Source organism: Medicago truncatula, chromosome 7 (genome assembly GCF_003473485.1).
Source record: "Medicago truncatula cultivar Jemalong A17 chromosome 7, MtrunA17r5.0-ANR, whole genome shotgun sequence".
Classification (NCBI taxonomy): Eukaryota; Viridiplantae; Streptophyta; class Magnoliopsida; order Fabales; family Fabaceae; genus Medicago; species Medicago truncatula.
Genome location: NC_053048.1, coordinates 9,257,574 through 9,274,433, shown reverse-complemented (window position 1 = coordinate 9,274,433; position 16,860 = coordinate 9,257,574). Strand labels below are relative to the sequence as shown.

The 16,860-nt window shown below is 34.9% G+C and overlaps 2 protein-coding genes across 2 annotated transcripts; one reads left to right on the top strand and one right to left on the bottom strand.

Moving 5' to 3' along the window:
• Nucleotides 1-7,514: 7,514 nt before the first annotated feature.
• LOC11441869 (SNF2 domain-containing protein CLASSY 1) lies at nucleotides 7,515-11,888 on the top strand. Its single transcript, XM_024770790.1, has 5 exons — nucleotides 7,515-7,590; nucleotides 7,819-8,045; nucleotides 8,175-9,302; nucleotides 9,520-9,654; nucleotides 9,861-11,888. Exons 1-5 carry the CDS (start codon nucleotides 7,515-7,517, stop codon nucleotides 11,886-11,888), a joined length of 3,594 nt encoding a protein of 1,197 aa, XP_024626558.1.
• A 1,213-nt stretch (nucleotides 11,889-13,101) lies between these two features.
• On the bottom strand, nucleotides 13,102-15,619 carry LOC11437825 (exocyst complex component EXO70B1). The gene has a single exon (XM_003622002.4). It carries the CDS (start codon nucleotides 15,464-15,466, stop codon nucleotides 13,484-13,486), a length of 1,983 nt encoding a protein of 660 aa, XP_003622050.1. The 5' UTR covers nucleotides 15,467-15,619; the 3' UTR covers nucleotides 13,102-13,483.
• Nucleotides 15,620-16,860: the final 1,241 nt, after the last annotated feature.

The following is a 16,860-nucleotide window of genomic DNA, read 5'->3' as shown; positions in this document are numbered from 1 at the left end:
CCATTTGATGATGCTTATCGTAAGTCTTCTATCTTCTTTGCCCTAGTTTATTATGCATGAGGAAGAAATCAAAATAATAACATATGAAAAACTACAAATGGATATTACTACAAGCATTGATTATGTGATATATATCGAATAGATTGTCTCTCATTACCATGATCAATGTATTAATAAATATGATATAGAGAGTTTGGATCTTCTCTAGCTAGCTGCAAATAGTTGAGTTATAAAAGAGCATTTGATTGCACCATAAATTTGGCTATTGTTATGGGAAGTAAATAATAAAAAGAATCTCATTTCTCATAGATGTGATTGTGTATACAAGCAGTATTTATAGACAATATGAAGATTACAATTAACCTAATTACAAGCTATAATGAACATGCTTAAGTAAGCTAAACTAGTTAACTTGTATCTCAAATAAACTAGGAGACTTCACTTTATTATGACTTTCATTCTCTAATATTCCCCCACAAGCTGGAAAATGGTAAATATCTAACATTTCGAGCTTGAATAAAAGAATGTTGAAGGGTTGAGGAAGAAGAGGTTTAGTAAAGAAGTCTGCAAGCTGGTCAGAGGAAGAGACAGGAAGAAGCTTCATGATGTCTGCTTGTAGCTTTTCTCTAACCAAGTAACAATCAATCTCAAGGTGCTTGGTTCTTTCATGGAAAACTAGGTTGGCTGCAATGTGTAAAGCACTTTGGTTATCACAGTAAAGCACATGAAGTTTCTCAGTTAAAACATGCAGATCCTTAAGAAGATAAAGAAGTCACTGCAATTCACAAGTAGCTGCACCTAAAGCACGATATTCAGCTTCTGAAGAAGATCTGGAGACAGTCAACAATTTCTTACTCCTCCAAGATATCAGTGATTTGCCAAGAAAGAAGCACTGGCATGAGATGGATCTTCTCGAATCCAAACATCCATCCCAATTTGCATCTGAGTACCCCGATAAGTGCAAAGAGGAATCTCTAGGGAACATCAAACCTTGACCAGGACATTTCTTCATGTATCTTAAGATTCTAGTGGCAGCAGTGAAATGTTGTTCGGTGGGAGAAGTGAGAAACTGACTTAATTGTTGAGTAGCAAAAGTGATGTCTGGCCTTGTATTAGTGAGATATATTAGTCTTCCAATCAATCTTCTATATGATGGCACATCATTATAAGGAACACTAGAACCAGTGTGGAGTTTGCATGATGGATCAGATGGAGTGAAGACTGGTTTGCAAGCAAGATAACCAGTATCTGTGAGTAAATCAATGCAGTATTTTCTCTGACAAAGAGATATTCCTTGAGAAGAATGAGCAATCTCTAATCCAAGGAAATACTTCAATTGACCAAGATCCTTGATTTTAAAGGAGGAGTGCAGAATGGCTTTGATGGATTGAAATTCAAATAATGAATCACGAGAAATTATCACATCATCTACATAAGCAAGCAATGCTGTGAAAGTAGTAGCAGTCTTCTTGATGAATAAGGAATGAAGTAGACTGTGTATAGTTGTGATGTAGGAGGAGGGAAGTGAGATTCTCTTATCACTTTTCTACTTGCTTGTTTCAATCGATATAGTGATTTCACTAGCTTACAAACCTGATTTGGTTTGGAAGTAGTGATACCTTGAGGAACAAGCATGTAAACATCTTCTTGTAAATCTCAATGTAAAAAGGCATTATTAACATCCAGCTGATGAATGTGCCAATGATTGATGGATGCCAAACCAATAACAGTTATTACAGTTGTAAGTTTGGCAACTAGAGAGTAAGTATCAAAGTAATCCAAACCTTCAATTTGATTATCACCCTTGGCAATCAATCTTGCTTAAATCCATTTACAACCAATAGGCTTTACGTTTGGTAGTAAATCAACCAGTTTCCATGTCCCAATATTTTCAAGAGCAGTGATCTCAGCTTGCATAGCTTGATTTCAACAACTGAATTTGCTTGCCTCAACATATGTAGTGGGCTCAGTGTGGGAGTCAAGAGACAAAGGATAAGCACAATGAGAAGGTGACAAATTGGTAAAAGACATATAATGATTCTAACACCCCGTTTTTCCAACATAAATAAATTCATAAAAATAATCAGAGTTTTCCACATAAACGGAATGCTACAAAATATCCTTCAAAAATTTAACTAATTAACTAATTATCCATCAAAAATTTAATAACAAAATATTCAATGCTTGGCAGCGGAATTTATTTCAACATCTAAATAGTCTTTGGCACAAAGGCCTCATCATAAATATCTCATAGAAATCCAGTCTAAAAACATAGTCATAAACTTCGTAAAGTAATACGTAAGGAATAGAAAAGCATGCAACAAAGTTCCCATCCCGTTACATATCAGAGCACCTAAAGACACACGTGAGAGATAGTCCACTCACGACAACAATCTAACATCAACTTAAACTCGATCACCTACAAGTACTCATACGTAGAGCAACATTTCCAAGCAGAAGGGGTGAGATTTCACATTCAATAATAATAAGCATATAATTCATCAAAAGCATTTAACATCTTATACTTCATCAATTAATAACATTACTCTTCTTATAATACTTCATTAATAACTCAATCAACTTCTAATCGTCATTAACTTCATATTCATCACATTATACACAATGTCATATAGCAACATAAACATCATTTTATAACATCATATACTTCACATCATAAACATCATCATATAACAACATAATCACATCATAAACAACATCATAAACAACATAACAACATCATAATCAACATCATAAGCACTTAATTAACGACACATGGGTAAATAACAACTTAACAACAACGACACAATTTCAAATCGACAATGCAACTTAGACATCTTACACATCTTGAACCATCTAGACAAAATGCAACTACGACCTCTTAATCATGCATGTGGTACCAACCAGGGCATCAAGCCCCCAACGTATTGAGCGTAAATAGGCTCACAGGGCATCAAGCCCTCAACTTACAGGGCATCAAGCCCTCAAAATAATATGTATAAATATACATTACAGGGCATCAAGCCCTCAACTTAAATGAGTATGCATGGACTCAATGTCTTACAACTTAAACAACTTAGACATCTCATATGACTCCAATAATTTGGATCAACATCTTACAACTTAAACAACTTAGACCAACATTAGCATCCTAATCACGACAGCAAGGCAACACCATTAAATAATATGCAGTAAGTCAACATCAACAATAATCATCCCATATAACCATTACAACTTTATATCAAAATCTTTCACAATATATAAATCTTTCACATTACTAACAACATCAAATCATATTCATCAACATATACATTCATATAATAATTCATCAATCATGAACAACATCATATAACATCATATTCATCAACATATACATTCATATAGATATTAAATCATCCAACAACGATATTCACATCAAACCAAATTAGATCCATCACCACATAGGTTAAATAATCTTAAACCCCTTAATTAAACTCCTAGTACTTCTAGTTTTGAGGTTTGAAATTATTCCATAAGTTTTGGATTAACTTAGAAACGGTTATGCTGAATTTTCATAAGATTTCACTAAGACCTCCTTGGAGTATTTTCATCATATCTCCAGAACCAAAACTCATTTTCACGTCAAACCAAAGCCACTGGAAACCTAACTCAATTATCTACAACTTTCATGTTTACACCAAAGGCCAATTCAAAACAGAAACGTGTGAAAAAGACGCAAGAACATGAAACAGGACGTGTTGCCAGAGAGCAACTCGGGAAAAATCCACTTTTCACCCCAAAATCTCAATTTTAACTTCACTATGCCCAAATTTAAGCCAAAAACTTGTGTAACCATTTATATACATGTTAAGGCACTCAAAACCATATAAAACATTGCACTAAAAATAACTCATAATCTGAACATCAATTCTACACAAATTCAACAGATTTTATACTCTATTAACAACCAATTACAACTTCAAAACCTAATTTCCAAATTCTCATAACTACAACCTACAACATGCTAAACTCAATTTCAGAATTATACAACTTAGAATTAGAGAAAGTTAGTCCCACCCTTACCTTAAATTAGATGATCGGACTCTACAAGATTGCTCATCTTCTCACAAGATTCTTCTCTTCTCTGACTTCTCTCTTCTCTTGGTTTTCTCCATTTTTCTCCAAAAATAGGTTTCACGTAATCCTTATTTTCTAATTCTAACTATCCCCTTTTATATAAATCTTTAACCTACTTATTTTCTCTTATTTCCAAATCTGCCCTCAAAGTCTCAATATTCTATCATAATATATATATATATATATATAATATAATATAATATAATATAATATAAAATATTTCTATAACAAATAACAAATATATCTCTATAACATATATATTTCTACACCAAATAACAAATATATTTTTACACCAGATAACATATATATATTTCTACACCAAATAACAAATATACTTTTACACCACATAACATATATATTTCCACACCAAATAACATAATATTTTATACTAATATATACTAGCATATAACATAATAAAATATCACTCATCAAAATAAATCGACTAAATTATAAAAAGACATCTAAACTCAATTAAAGTAAATAAATAATAAAATAGGGCGTTACAATGATGAATAGGATATGAGACATCAGAAGAAAGAGATGCAGAAGCATTAGTGAAATTACAAACATAGTCTTGTAAATGTGTAGGTTGGTTGGTATTTCTGGATGACCTTCTCAACGGAGGTGGGTCAATAGGTGATGTAATGGGTGAAGGGGAGTGATTAGGATCAATAGGAGGTGGTTCAATATCAATAAAAGGAGGTGGAAGTGGAGGTGAATGAATGTTAGTGGGGTTGCTTGTGGAACAAGCATCAGAAGAAAAATAATCCCAATCAGTAGTAATAGATGATGAAGATGGAGGATAAGGCAATATGTGCTCATGAAAACTGACATGTCTAGAGATATGGATTTCTCTAGTGTGAATATCTAACAAAACAAAACCTTTAAAAGTAATGGAGTAACCCCCAGAAACACAGACTTTCTGGCTGTAGCAGCTAGTTTGGTTATGTGGGAATCAAGAGAAGTGGAGTAACACAAAGAACCAAACACTTTAAAAGAATCAATGTCAGCAACTTTATTATGAAGAAGTAGATAAGGTGATTTGTTATGGAGTGTAGGGGAAGTAACTATGTTGATGATAAAAGTGGCATGTAGGAGAGCATAAGACCAATAAGAAGCATGAAGTTTGGATTGATATAGAAGGACTCTACCTACATTAAGGATATGTTGGTGTTTTCTTTCAACCCTACCATTTTGTTGATGGGTCTCAACACAAGACTTATGATGAAAAATGCTCTTAGAAGTATAAAATGAATTGAGCAAAAACTTAGGACCATTATCACTTCTAACAGTTTTAGGGGTGATATGATATTGGTTTTCTAAGAGTGATGAAGTTTTTAACATGTTGTGAAACTTCCGACTTATTTTTGAGTAAAACAATCCAGACAAACCTAGTAATAATCAAGTATAGTGAGAAAATATTTGTGATTGTGAGCAGAAGTAATCGACAAAGGGCCCCAAATATCAAAATGCAATAGTTCAAACTTGTTAGAAGCAAAAGACAAACTATTTGTAAAAGGTAATTGCTTTGTCTAGCAAAATGGCATATATCACAGGTGGCTTTATGATCAAAAGATAATGAAGGATAAATTTTGGACATATGAGACAGTCTCTTATGAGAAACATGCCCTAACCTAAAATGCCATAAAGCAGAAGAAGGAATGGTCAAATTTTTATTGGTGGAAATATGATTAAGAGAAGAATTATTGTGCAAAGAAAAAGCAGAAAAATCTAAAACAAGTCTATAGAGACCTTCAAACTGTTCACCCAAACCAATCATCTTCTGGGAGTGAAGATCCTGTAACAAACACTTGTTGTCATGAAAGGTGACAAAGCATCGTAAAGAATCATAAACTTTAGAAATGGAAATTAAGTTGAAGTTGAATGAAGGTGAATATAGAACATTGTCAAGGTAAAAGTGAGGTGTAAAGTGTATTGTTCCAGCATATTCAACTAAAACAGATGAGCTATTAGGTAAATTGACAGATTTAGGTGAAATTTTGTGAAAAGAGGTGAACCAATGTGAAGAAGAAACAATGTGCTCATTAGCACCAGAATCTAACAACCATATATCGGATTTGGAAGATATAGAGCAAGTAAAAATGGAAGAAGATATACCTGATTGAACAGTGGAGATAGAATTTGAAACAGGGGAAGTATGAACATGATTGGCACTAGCTGGAGGTGAAACTACAGATGATGCAGGAAGCAAATTCACTTGTTGTAACATGCTAAGCAACTGATCATACTTCTTCTGAGAAATATTGGAACTAGAAGATGAAGAAGCATCATTGCAACTTCCTGATTAAGCCTCGATTTCTTCAAAGCTACTTGAGGCATTCACAGAAGAACTATGCCTCTGAAAGTTTGGATTTGGATGTCCATGCTTCTGATAGCAATATTCAATAGTGTGATTGTTCTTTCCACAAAATGAACAATGTCTAGTAGGCTTGGATCGACTAAAGTAACATCTTCCTCTTCCTTGAGGCTTGCATGAATCAGCAACATTAATAATGGATAAAGGTTCATCAATGGAGGAAGAGAGGGAATGAGTATTACTCTCATCTTGAATAACCAAAGAGTACACTTTGTTGATAGAAGGAAGTGGATCAAGCATAAGCACTTGAGTCTTAATAACATTGAATTGATCATTCAAACCAGTCAAAAACTAGATAAAAGCCTGAAATTACGTTCATCTCTCATAGCTGCACAACGACAGGGATGAGGACAAGTGCAACGTGGCATTGGACGGTGTGAATTCAACTTTTCCCAAAGAGTTTTCCTTTCAGTAAAATAATCCAAAACTGACCTAGAACCTGATTTCAAATTGTTGATCTTAGAACGAAGTGTAGCAATGCGAATGCGATCTACCTTACAGAAGTGTTCTTTGAGATCTAACCAAGCATCAATGACGTTTTCATGAAAAACCAGTGTTTGTGCAATATGAGGAGTAACTGAATTGATAATCCATGACTGAATTAGATGATTGCAATGTTCCCAGGCGTTAGATTCAAATCTTCCTCATCTGGAATTTCCATGGATCCATCAACAAACTTCAATTTGTTCTTCGCGCCAAAAGCGCGAATCATGGAACGACTCCATGCGAGGTAGTTAAAACCATCCAAGAGTGGAGTAACAAGAACGGAATTCGGTCCTTCACTTGGATGCACGTAAAAAACTGATTCAGTATCAGGTTGATTCTGATGAGGCATGATGAACAACGAAGCAAAACGACGAAGAAGAAGAAGAGAAGAAAACTTGCAGCAATACGCAAGAACAACGAGAAATTCACGAAGGAAGAAGAAAACCGCGAAGAATCAATGGAGAAACGCGAAGTTTTCAGCAAAAAATTATAAGATGAAGAAACGGATTGTAACTAACTTTTGTAACAAACTTCCACAATGGAAATGAGAGAAAAAAGCTCTGATACCATGTTATGGGAAGCAAATAATGAAAAAAATCTCATTTCTCATAGATGTGAATGTGTATACAAGCAATATTTATAGGCAATATGAAGATTACAATTAACCTAATTACAAGCTATAATGAACATGCTTAAGTAAGCTAAACTAGTTAACTATCTCAAGTAAACTAGGAGACTTCACTTTATTATGACTTTCATTCTCTAATAGCTATAGAGGATCTATTTGTATTTGTACACACAACTTCTTCGATTTTCTGCCTCTAATACTTCTTTCTAAACAGCATTTGAAGCAATAAGGAATGACTCATGGCAACCTGTGGAGCTTATAAAAATTGATTTTGGAAAAACAACCTTACATTTCATGGATACTCAACAAATGCAAACCCCTTTGTCATCTGATATTCGCATAAGATCAAGAAAAGCTACTTCATTTGATTGCTCTAGTTTTTTACGACGTGGAATGGACATATCTATGCTCCAAATTTCAGATCAATTTAGACCTATTCCAGTAAGTTTAATCTTTTAAATCATATATAATTTTTATTAAACTTGATTTCTTAGTCTTATTCTTCTGTATACATTTATGTCTTGATCTTTAATTTCGTCATATTTATTTATCTTTATGTACATTGTGTAGACGTCAATCGATGCAAGAATAAATTCAATCCAGAGACAACCTCATGAGTCTGATCAATGCTCGTGTCAGTTTTATGTAAATTTCTACGAGGATCAAGGTTCACTTGGTAGAAATATAAAAACACTCAATAAGGAGGTTTATGCAACTGGAATAGATCGAATTTTCATCCTCCAAAGGCTTCAACATAATAGTTGTGAAGGCTTAATAAAAAATAGTGATAGTTCTGAAGTGGTTAAGCCTTATAGGTGGGATTCATCTGAAGATTGCTCCTCATTATCAGAGTCTAGACTAATCTTGGGGAGATTTTTATCTGATCTTTCGTGGTTCGTTACAACATCCTTTTTAAAGAAGGTTTCATTCAGTATCAGATCTGTTCAAAACAAGATTTTTTATCATGTTATGGGAAACGATGCTGATATTATTAATCCATCTCTTCTAAATGTTGTGAACTTCAAATCGGAAAAGGGATCAATAGTACCTGTGGTTTCTCTATTCGATATGTTTTGTGATTATGACGGAGAAGAAGATGAAGCGCTGCCAATGCTATCAAATCAAATTGAAGGCCTACGACGTTCAAAACGTAGGAATGTCCAACCCAAACGTTACATAGGTTCTTCTGTTGAGAAGTTGGAAGTTGGTACTTTTCGAATGAGGCCATACAAGATAGGATGTTATTTGATAGAGGATGAAAATTCTTCAGATTTAGAAGTTGATGATAATGTTACTTTGGGACATTATTATAGTTTCTGCAAAGAGAAGCCTACGAAGAGGCGACTTCATGGTTCAGACGATATGGATTTTGAAACCAAATGGGAAGGAATTCGTTTCAAAAAAGGAGCTCAAACAAAAAGAAACCATTCAATTTGTTTGACAAACAGAAGTCATGTTCAAGAAGGTGGCAGAACGTTAAATGTTGATGCAAAGAAGGAAATAATTGACACTTACATGAAGAATTTGGATAGTCTTCGGGCTGAAGAAGAGCCAACTATTGACGAAGAAACAAACAAGTTGGAGGAAGAAAAAGTGTCGAAAAGCGATGATGGGGAAGAAAATCCTGATGACTTGTCTGCCATTTGGGAAGAAATGGATACTGCTATGGCAGCAAGTTGTCTTCTTGATGGAACTGAGGTTTGTGACAATTGCTTTTACCTATATTTATAATATTTGTTTTGGAGTTTAATTTTAATAGCTATCGGTGTAAAAAGTTTTATACTACCAACAAATTACAACATATCATATTTTTAATGATTTGACAATATATATGAATTAAATTATGTGATTTTGGTTTTATCTTCTTTTCTAAGGTTAAAGGCTGATTCATTTCAACTATTATATACCGTTGCAGGGTTCAAATGCAGAGGTTTTAGCAGACACCGAGGAAATTTGTGAACATGACTATACGTTCAATGAAGAAATCGGAATATTCTGTCTTAGCTGCGGCTCTGTGAAAACCGAGATACGAGACATTTCTGAACCAGTTGTAAGTCAAGTAAAAAAACTTAACAAGAATATACATTTAAATTTAGTTCTTTATTTGGTTATGTCTGTTGTGTACTACAATTTTTAAATAGAGGTTACAACATCGTCAGATTTTAACAAATCACTATTGTTCAGTGATAAGTTATTCCGTACAAAATGTTACTCAATAGGAACCTACCTGATAAATTATTTTAAATATAATGATAGGTGGAAAGACAAAAATGGCGCAAAGAGGAGAAACAATACAGTGAAGAAGATAATGATGAACAAAAATCAGAGGCAAAAGTTGATGAAGATGATAATAAAGATATGTTCTCAACTAATGCTACTGATCCTGATGAACCAATATCTGCAGAAAAAGACACTGTTTGGGAATCGATTCCAGAACTCAAAGAAAAGATGCATGCGCACCAGAAAAAGGCTTTTAAATTTCTTTGGCAAAACATTGCTGGCTCCATGGAACCATCCCTCATGCAAGAAAGATCCGAAACAAATGGTGGATGTGTCATATCACATGCTCCTGGAGCTGGAAAAACCTTTCTCGTCATTTCTTTTCTTGTAAGTTACTTGAAGCTCTTTCCAGGGAAAAGACCATTAGTCCTTGCACCAAAATCCACACTCTACACATGGTGCAAAGAGTTCAAAAAATGGAAGGTTCCTGTGCCCGTGTATCTTATCCAAGGCCGTCAAACCCAGAGAGATTCAACGGCTCCAAAACCTACGGTTCTTCCCGGAGTTCCAAGACCTTCTGGTGATGTAAAACATGTTTTGGATTGTCTTGGAAAAATAAAAAAGTGGCATTCACACCCAAGTGTTCTTGTCATGGGCTACACTTCATTTTTAGCCTTAATGAGACAAGATACAAAATTTGCACACAGAAAGTACATGGCGAAAACTTTGCGAGAAAGCCCTGGAATCTTGATACTTGATGAAGGTCACAATCCTAGAAGCACAAAATCAAGGTTGAGGAAATGCTTAATGGAACTTCCAACAGAATTGAGGATATTACTTTCTGGCACTTTGTTTCAGAACAATTTCGGTGAATATTTCAATACACTGTGTTTAGCAAGACCAAAATTTGTTCACGAAGTGCTACGAGAGTTAGATTCTAAATACTTAAGGAGAGGTAACAGAGAGAAGAAAGCGCAGCATTTGCTTGAGGCGCGGGCGAGGAAATTCTTCTTGGACAACATTGCTAGGAAAATTAACTCAGATAACGATGAAGAAAAAATGCAGGGTCTACATGTGCTGCGAAAGATCACAAGCAGTTTCATCGACGTTTATGAAAGTGGAAATTCCTCTGATACACTTCCTGGTTTACAAATATATACACTGCTCATGAATACATACGATGAACAGCTTGAGATTTTACAGAAACTGCAGAAGAAAATGGCTGAGTGTACTGGTTACCCTCTTGAGGTAGAGCTTTTGATAACACTTGGATCGATACATCCATGGTTGATCAAAACAGCAACAGCATGTGCAGAGAAGTTTTTTGCTGAAGATGAATTGAAGAGGCTAGACAGAATCAAATTTGATTTAAGAAAAGGTTCCAAAATAAGATTTGTTCTGAGCCTAATCTCACGTGTAGTGAAAAATGAAAAGGTTCTTATCTTTTGTCACTACCTTGCACCTGTGAGATTTTTCATAGAGTTGTTTGAGAAATACTTTCAATGGCAAAATGGAAAAGAGGTTCTGATACTTACTGGTGATCTAGATTTGTTTGAAAGAGGAAAAGTGATTGATAAGTTTGAAGATCCTCGCAGCGGTTCGAAGATACTTCTAGCTTCAATCAATGCTTGTGCTGAAGGTATTAGCTTAACAGCAGCTTCTAGAGTGATTTTTTTGGATTCTGAATGGAATCCTTCAAAAACAAAGCAAGCTATTGCACGCGCTTTTCGTCCTGGTCAGCAGAAAATGGTTTACGTGTATCAGTTATTAACGACTGGGTCAATGGAGGAAGATAAGTTTAGAAAAACTACCTGGAAAGAGTGGGTTTCTAGCATGATTTTTAGTGAGGAGTTTGTGGAAGATCCATCTAAATGGCAAGCAGAAAAGATTGAAGATGAAATACTTAGGGAGATGGTTGAAGAGGATAAGTCTAAAGCTATTCATATGATTATGAAGAATGAAAAGGATTCTGTAAGGAATATGCCACGTCATACAGAAGGACAGCAAGGCCTTCTAGAAGGATCATATTTGATTATGCAAGAGCCACAATCTGATGGACACTAGCCGCAAAACCAAGAAGTGAGCCGAAATCAGTAAGTTACTTTTATAGATCAATTATAATTATAGTTTTGCTTGATTTGCTTGTTATGTTACAATATCTGCTGGTAATGTATTGTTTGGTACGTTTTCATCATGTTTTCTTGAATGGAATTCTTGACTGTGTCTTAATATTTTAGTTCATTTACACATACATGATTTCTAATAATGTTGCGTCAAATTTTGATTGTTTATAGAATTGATTTAGCACATACGTTAGATTCATAATCTCTTCTTCTGATTTCTTGTATACTTGAATATTCTTTCAGCTCCTTGGAAGCACATAATCAACTAGTCTTTTGATGAAATCTTCTTATGCACCAGCACATAAACAAGAACCATATCATGGAAGTCCTTGCAGCCAATTATCTTGATATTCATGACATTGATTCCATCTGTGTAGCGGACACAATGGTTCTTTGTAACTACATAGAAGGATTGTGGTGTCAACAATTCGTATTGGATCGTTTAATGAAATGTCTTACCTTCAAATTTTTCTTCAAACCTATTTGAATGATTATAGACTAATGGTGAAGGAAATGGTCCTTTAAAATTTTAAACTGAGATGAATACTCAAATGAAACTTATATTATCATATAATCGTAGCTATATAATCAAATGGTATTATTGACTCATGATAATAAATTGACATTATGAGGCCATTCTGAGGCAGATAATCTATCTACCACATGTGTGGATCCTTTTTGTTGTGATCAAGCCATTTTTTGAAGGGGAGAAGTCTTAAAATACAATAATTCTCAAGGAATGAAGAAAACCTAAGATAACACTTTCTAATGTGATTAAGTCTGTCAAAATATTTGAGATTAAGAAAAAAAAACTATGATATTAAACTTTATGTGATTCTTAATTAGCTTTTGAGGGACACGACACGGACACTAATACACCGACACTGCTAAGAATTTGAGAAAATCACATGATTCTGTGTATATGTGTCAGTGTCTTGTCGGTGTTGGACACGACACCGGGACACGCCTAATCCAAGGAGTGTCCGTGCTTCACATTGATATATTTCAAAACTTTTGATATATGCCTGGACTGGAGTGCTCCCTTTACATGAATGAAGAAAGTATGAGACACTATACCAAAACAACATACTATTTTCCAAACTGTCTTCACAAAGGGGGAAGCCAAAATGAGGCAAGAAAAAAAATGACAATGATGAGTAGATACATTTTTTTTGTGATATGAACAAAAACAGTACTTGAGTCAAGGGAAAAATTACATTACATTGATCAAAAGTATGAAAAAATTACACAGGCTCAAGAGAGGCCCTTGGCAGAAACACTAAAGTGAATTATATCCTGCTTACAAACAAAACCGAACGCTTAACGATAAGAAATTTTCATGAGACCAACTTCTTCTAACAGTAACAGAACCATGAAGCATCATTTCAACATGTAAATGTGTACACATTCATACTGTAACATATATATAAAAAACAAAAACAAAAACATAAGACTCTGATTATATGATATGTACTGGTGTATGGATCATATACAACCATTGGTGAGGTGTAACTGAATGTTGATTAGTTGAAGTTATTATCGCCTTCTTCCAATAGAATGATGAGGCTTTCCATCAAATAACTCATCAATGTAAGTCTCTATATCCTCAGGTTGATACTTTATATACTTCTCTACCTGCCTTCCAGAATCTAAATTCTGTGTAAACCTCCCAACAAATGCCCTATACGCAGGAATCACCACCCCGCATACCGAAACACGAAGCTCTGATTGAAGCTGCTCATCCTTCACAACCCAAGAGCTTTGTGTCCTATGAATATCATCAAACATTGTATTGAAGCTCTTGAACCTCTCTTTCAGCACTGGCTTTTGAACCTTCCCATTCACACTCAACCCTTCCTGACTCAGAACTGTTAGGACTGGATTCCATGTTTCTCTGAGGTATGTCTTGTGGTAGTGTCTTAATTCAGATGATTTCTTTCTACACCATATTTCACCCATCACTTGTCTCAGTTCAGATGAAGCTTTGATCTTTTGTAAAATGTACCTACCATTATTCATCATGAAGAAGTTTCTTAATGTAATGTCACGGTACAATTTTGCTTTCCCGTCGAGGCTGGTGTCGAGTAAATCCATGACTCTCATTACTTGGGACGCGAATGGAGATTGCGGTTCTTTAGTACCATCGTTTTCGTTTTGACCATAATCAGGTGAATCGATTTTTTCGATCTTTGAATGATCCCTAAAAACTTGTTCAAGTGTTTCTTTATAATCACCGGCTGTGTTAAGGTAGTTCATTATGTAGCGTGTGAGAGGGTGAACCGCGCCACCGGGGACCGGACTTTTTGCAGTTTCTGACTTAATTTGATCTTCTAAATCACAGAAAATAGAGATAACTGCCTCGCCAAGACGTGACTTGGCGAGGTTTATCTCTGTCTTCAACTCTTCTGAGGACTCTTCTGGGAAGAGTCCGTCCAACTTCGGTATCACATCTCTAAGAGTTTCGTACATGTCAAGCAATTTAAACAGTTTCTCTCCAGCACGCTTCGTCATGGCAGCGCCTTCCGCGAAGTTGAGAAGCGGAATCACAACTCCGCGAGAGACGCTGCTGAACAGACCTGCTGCAACAGACGGGTTACTCGAGAACACCGCCTCTGCTAGTTTCCTCTCCCCGGGGAAATACAGCATGGTACACTGACGGAACGTGTTAGTCCATGCCGGAATCATGTCTCTTGCAAGAATCTCCCATTGCACCTTCTGAACAATATCATCAATACTGATTCTTTCCAGCCCCAGCTGCTGTTGAATCTCCTCGAACGCGGTCCTTCTCGCCACAATGTACACCTGACAACACTCACTTTCATATCCTCCGATCAACATCTCCCCCACAATCTTGCTCATACAAACAATCGCCTCATCAGGATAACCAGGAAAATTCGTTTCGAATTCTTCTGGTTGATCCTGATGATCTGATTGCCCGTCCTGTTGATCCGACACCACTTGTTTTCGTTTTGCATCAACCTTTTCATTGATATTGATATCAGGATTCACTTCGGTCTGGATTCTAGAATATTCTATCAACACGCGAAAATCTTCTTCCAAAAACGCCATCGCTTTCTGTTGAATTGTACCAACACGATTGGCTATTGACTTTCTTCTTTCATCTATGGTTTCTTTTTCATCATGAATCATCAACATTTTCTTAAGCTTCGAAATTCGATGCACAGATTCAAGCAACCATTTATCTTTCTCCATAATCTCTTCCCATTTTCCTTTCCGTTCTCCAGTTTCATTCTTCACCATATTCTCCTCCACCTGATCCAAAAACTTCTCTATGTAACCAGGAATCTCAAACGACACTCCTTCTTTCTCATGCAGAAGAAAATGATCAATGTCTTCTGAAACCTTCTCACAGATAGGGGGAGACTTCACAGCCTCAATGGTTTCTGCATTTCCTTCCTTGTTCTCTTCCTCCATTTGATGATCAACCTCATTTGACAGCGGAGGCGGTGATGGTGGTTGCTCTCCTCCGGTGTCGGTGTGAGTTTTAGGATCCGGCATTGATGTTTTTTCTGTGAGATTTTTTTCAATGATGGTTGTTATGACGGTTATGTTTTTGTCTTTGGAGAAAGGGAAAAGCAAAGAAACGTCTGAGAATGAGAAACGCGAAGGTTTAGGAGAATCATTGGTTTGTTATCTTTCTTACTTTTATTGTTGAAAACCATTCAAGTTAATTAATACTCGTTCCGTCCTAAATTATAAGTCGTTTTAAAAATAAAAGTCTCAAATTATATGTCACATTACAATATTAACAAAACATTAATTTTTTTATTTTTGTTTATTCTTAACTATTTATTATTTTCTCTTCTTTTAACCCAAGAGCGCTTAGATGAGATGAAACGGGTCTCTTCTAGCTTAACCAAGGTCCTGGGTTCGAATCCAGCCTTGGGCATGCAGCAGCGTTAAAACTCTTAGGGAGAATCTGCCGCCTATTTAGATCCCACAATACTCGAGGGATTAGTCTCCGCAATTGCGCACGCGGAGATACCCGATTTATACCAAAAAACTTTCTCTTCTTTTATTTTTTCATATCAATTATTAATAAAAAAATTGTAAAATAACTCATAATATGTTTTTCCCACATAAAATTAATTACATTTTTTAATACGTATAAAATGTCCAAAACATCATGTAATTTAATAAGGAATAGGAATTAAAAAAGTAGTCAACTATATCTACTACCATAGAACAGTTGACCATTAATGATAATTTCTTTTATTTTAGGTCGTTTTATTTGTGCTTCCCACTAAGATTCATTAAATGATTTAAATAAAGAAAGGGAGAGAGCAACTTTTGAGTTTCAAGTTTTTCAATCTTTGAAATTGTATAAAAAAAAACATCGTAAGTGTTAGTGACATGCATGTTTGCTAGGTATCCTATGCATAATTCAGTCTTTGACGTTGCTTATTCATGTAGGGTAGCTTTTGAGCGACGTGCGTATTTTTGTTACAGCACATGTTGTGTGTCGACATGGTGCATGTCTCTTTGATGTTGTGAAAACTTGAATTATGTTAACTAGTGTCCTTATGTATTATTAGTACATAAAGTTAAAAGTAAACAAATTTAATTGAAAATAACAAACTCTTAACTTTTAAAAAGTTAAATATACAATTTTTTCACACTTTTCAGTACTTCTTTCGTCCTTTTTATAAGAGTAATTTACGAAAATTACATATATTAAGAAAAATTGTTGGAGTAATAAAATTGTTTCAAATGTGTATGACTATTACTAGATTACTCGTAATTAATTATTATTATTTTTTTTTATTACACTTTTTATATTTCATGTTAACTTTTCATATATCAAGACAAATTGGTAGTATTAATAAGAGGTATATTTAAAAAAAGAATAATCAATGCATTTAAGAATTTATATATGATCTTATGTTTAGGGA

Excerpts from the sequence above, each read along its gene's own strand:
- LOC11441869 (XM_024770790.1), top strand. The coding sequence starts at position 7,515 with ATGGAAATGAGAGAAAAAAGCTCTGATACCATGTTATGGGAAGCAAAT. Across the intron at positions 8,046-8,174 it reads ATCAATTTAGACCTATTCCA|ACGTCAATCGATGCAAGAAT; the intron begins GTAAGTTTAATC and ends TACATTGTGTAG. Across the intron at positions 9,303-9,519 it reads GTCTTCTTGATGGAACTGAG|GGTTCAAATGCAGAGGTTTT; the intron begins GTTTGTGACAAT and ends ATACCGTTGCAG.
- LOC11437825 (XM_003622002.4), bottom strand. The coding sequence starts at position 15,466 with ATGCCGGATCCTAAAACTCACACCGACACCGGAGGAGAGCAACCACCA.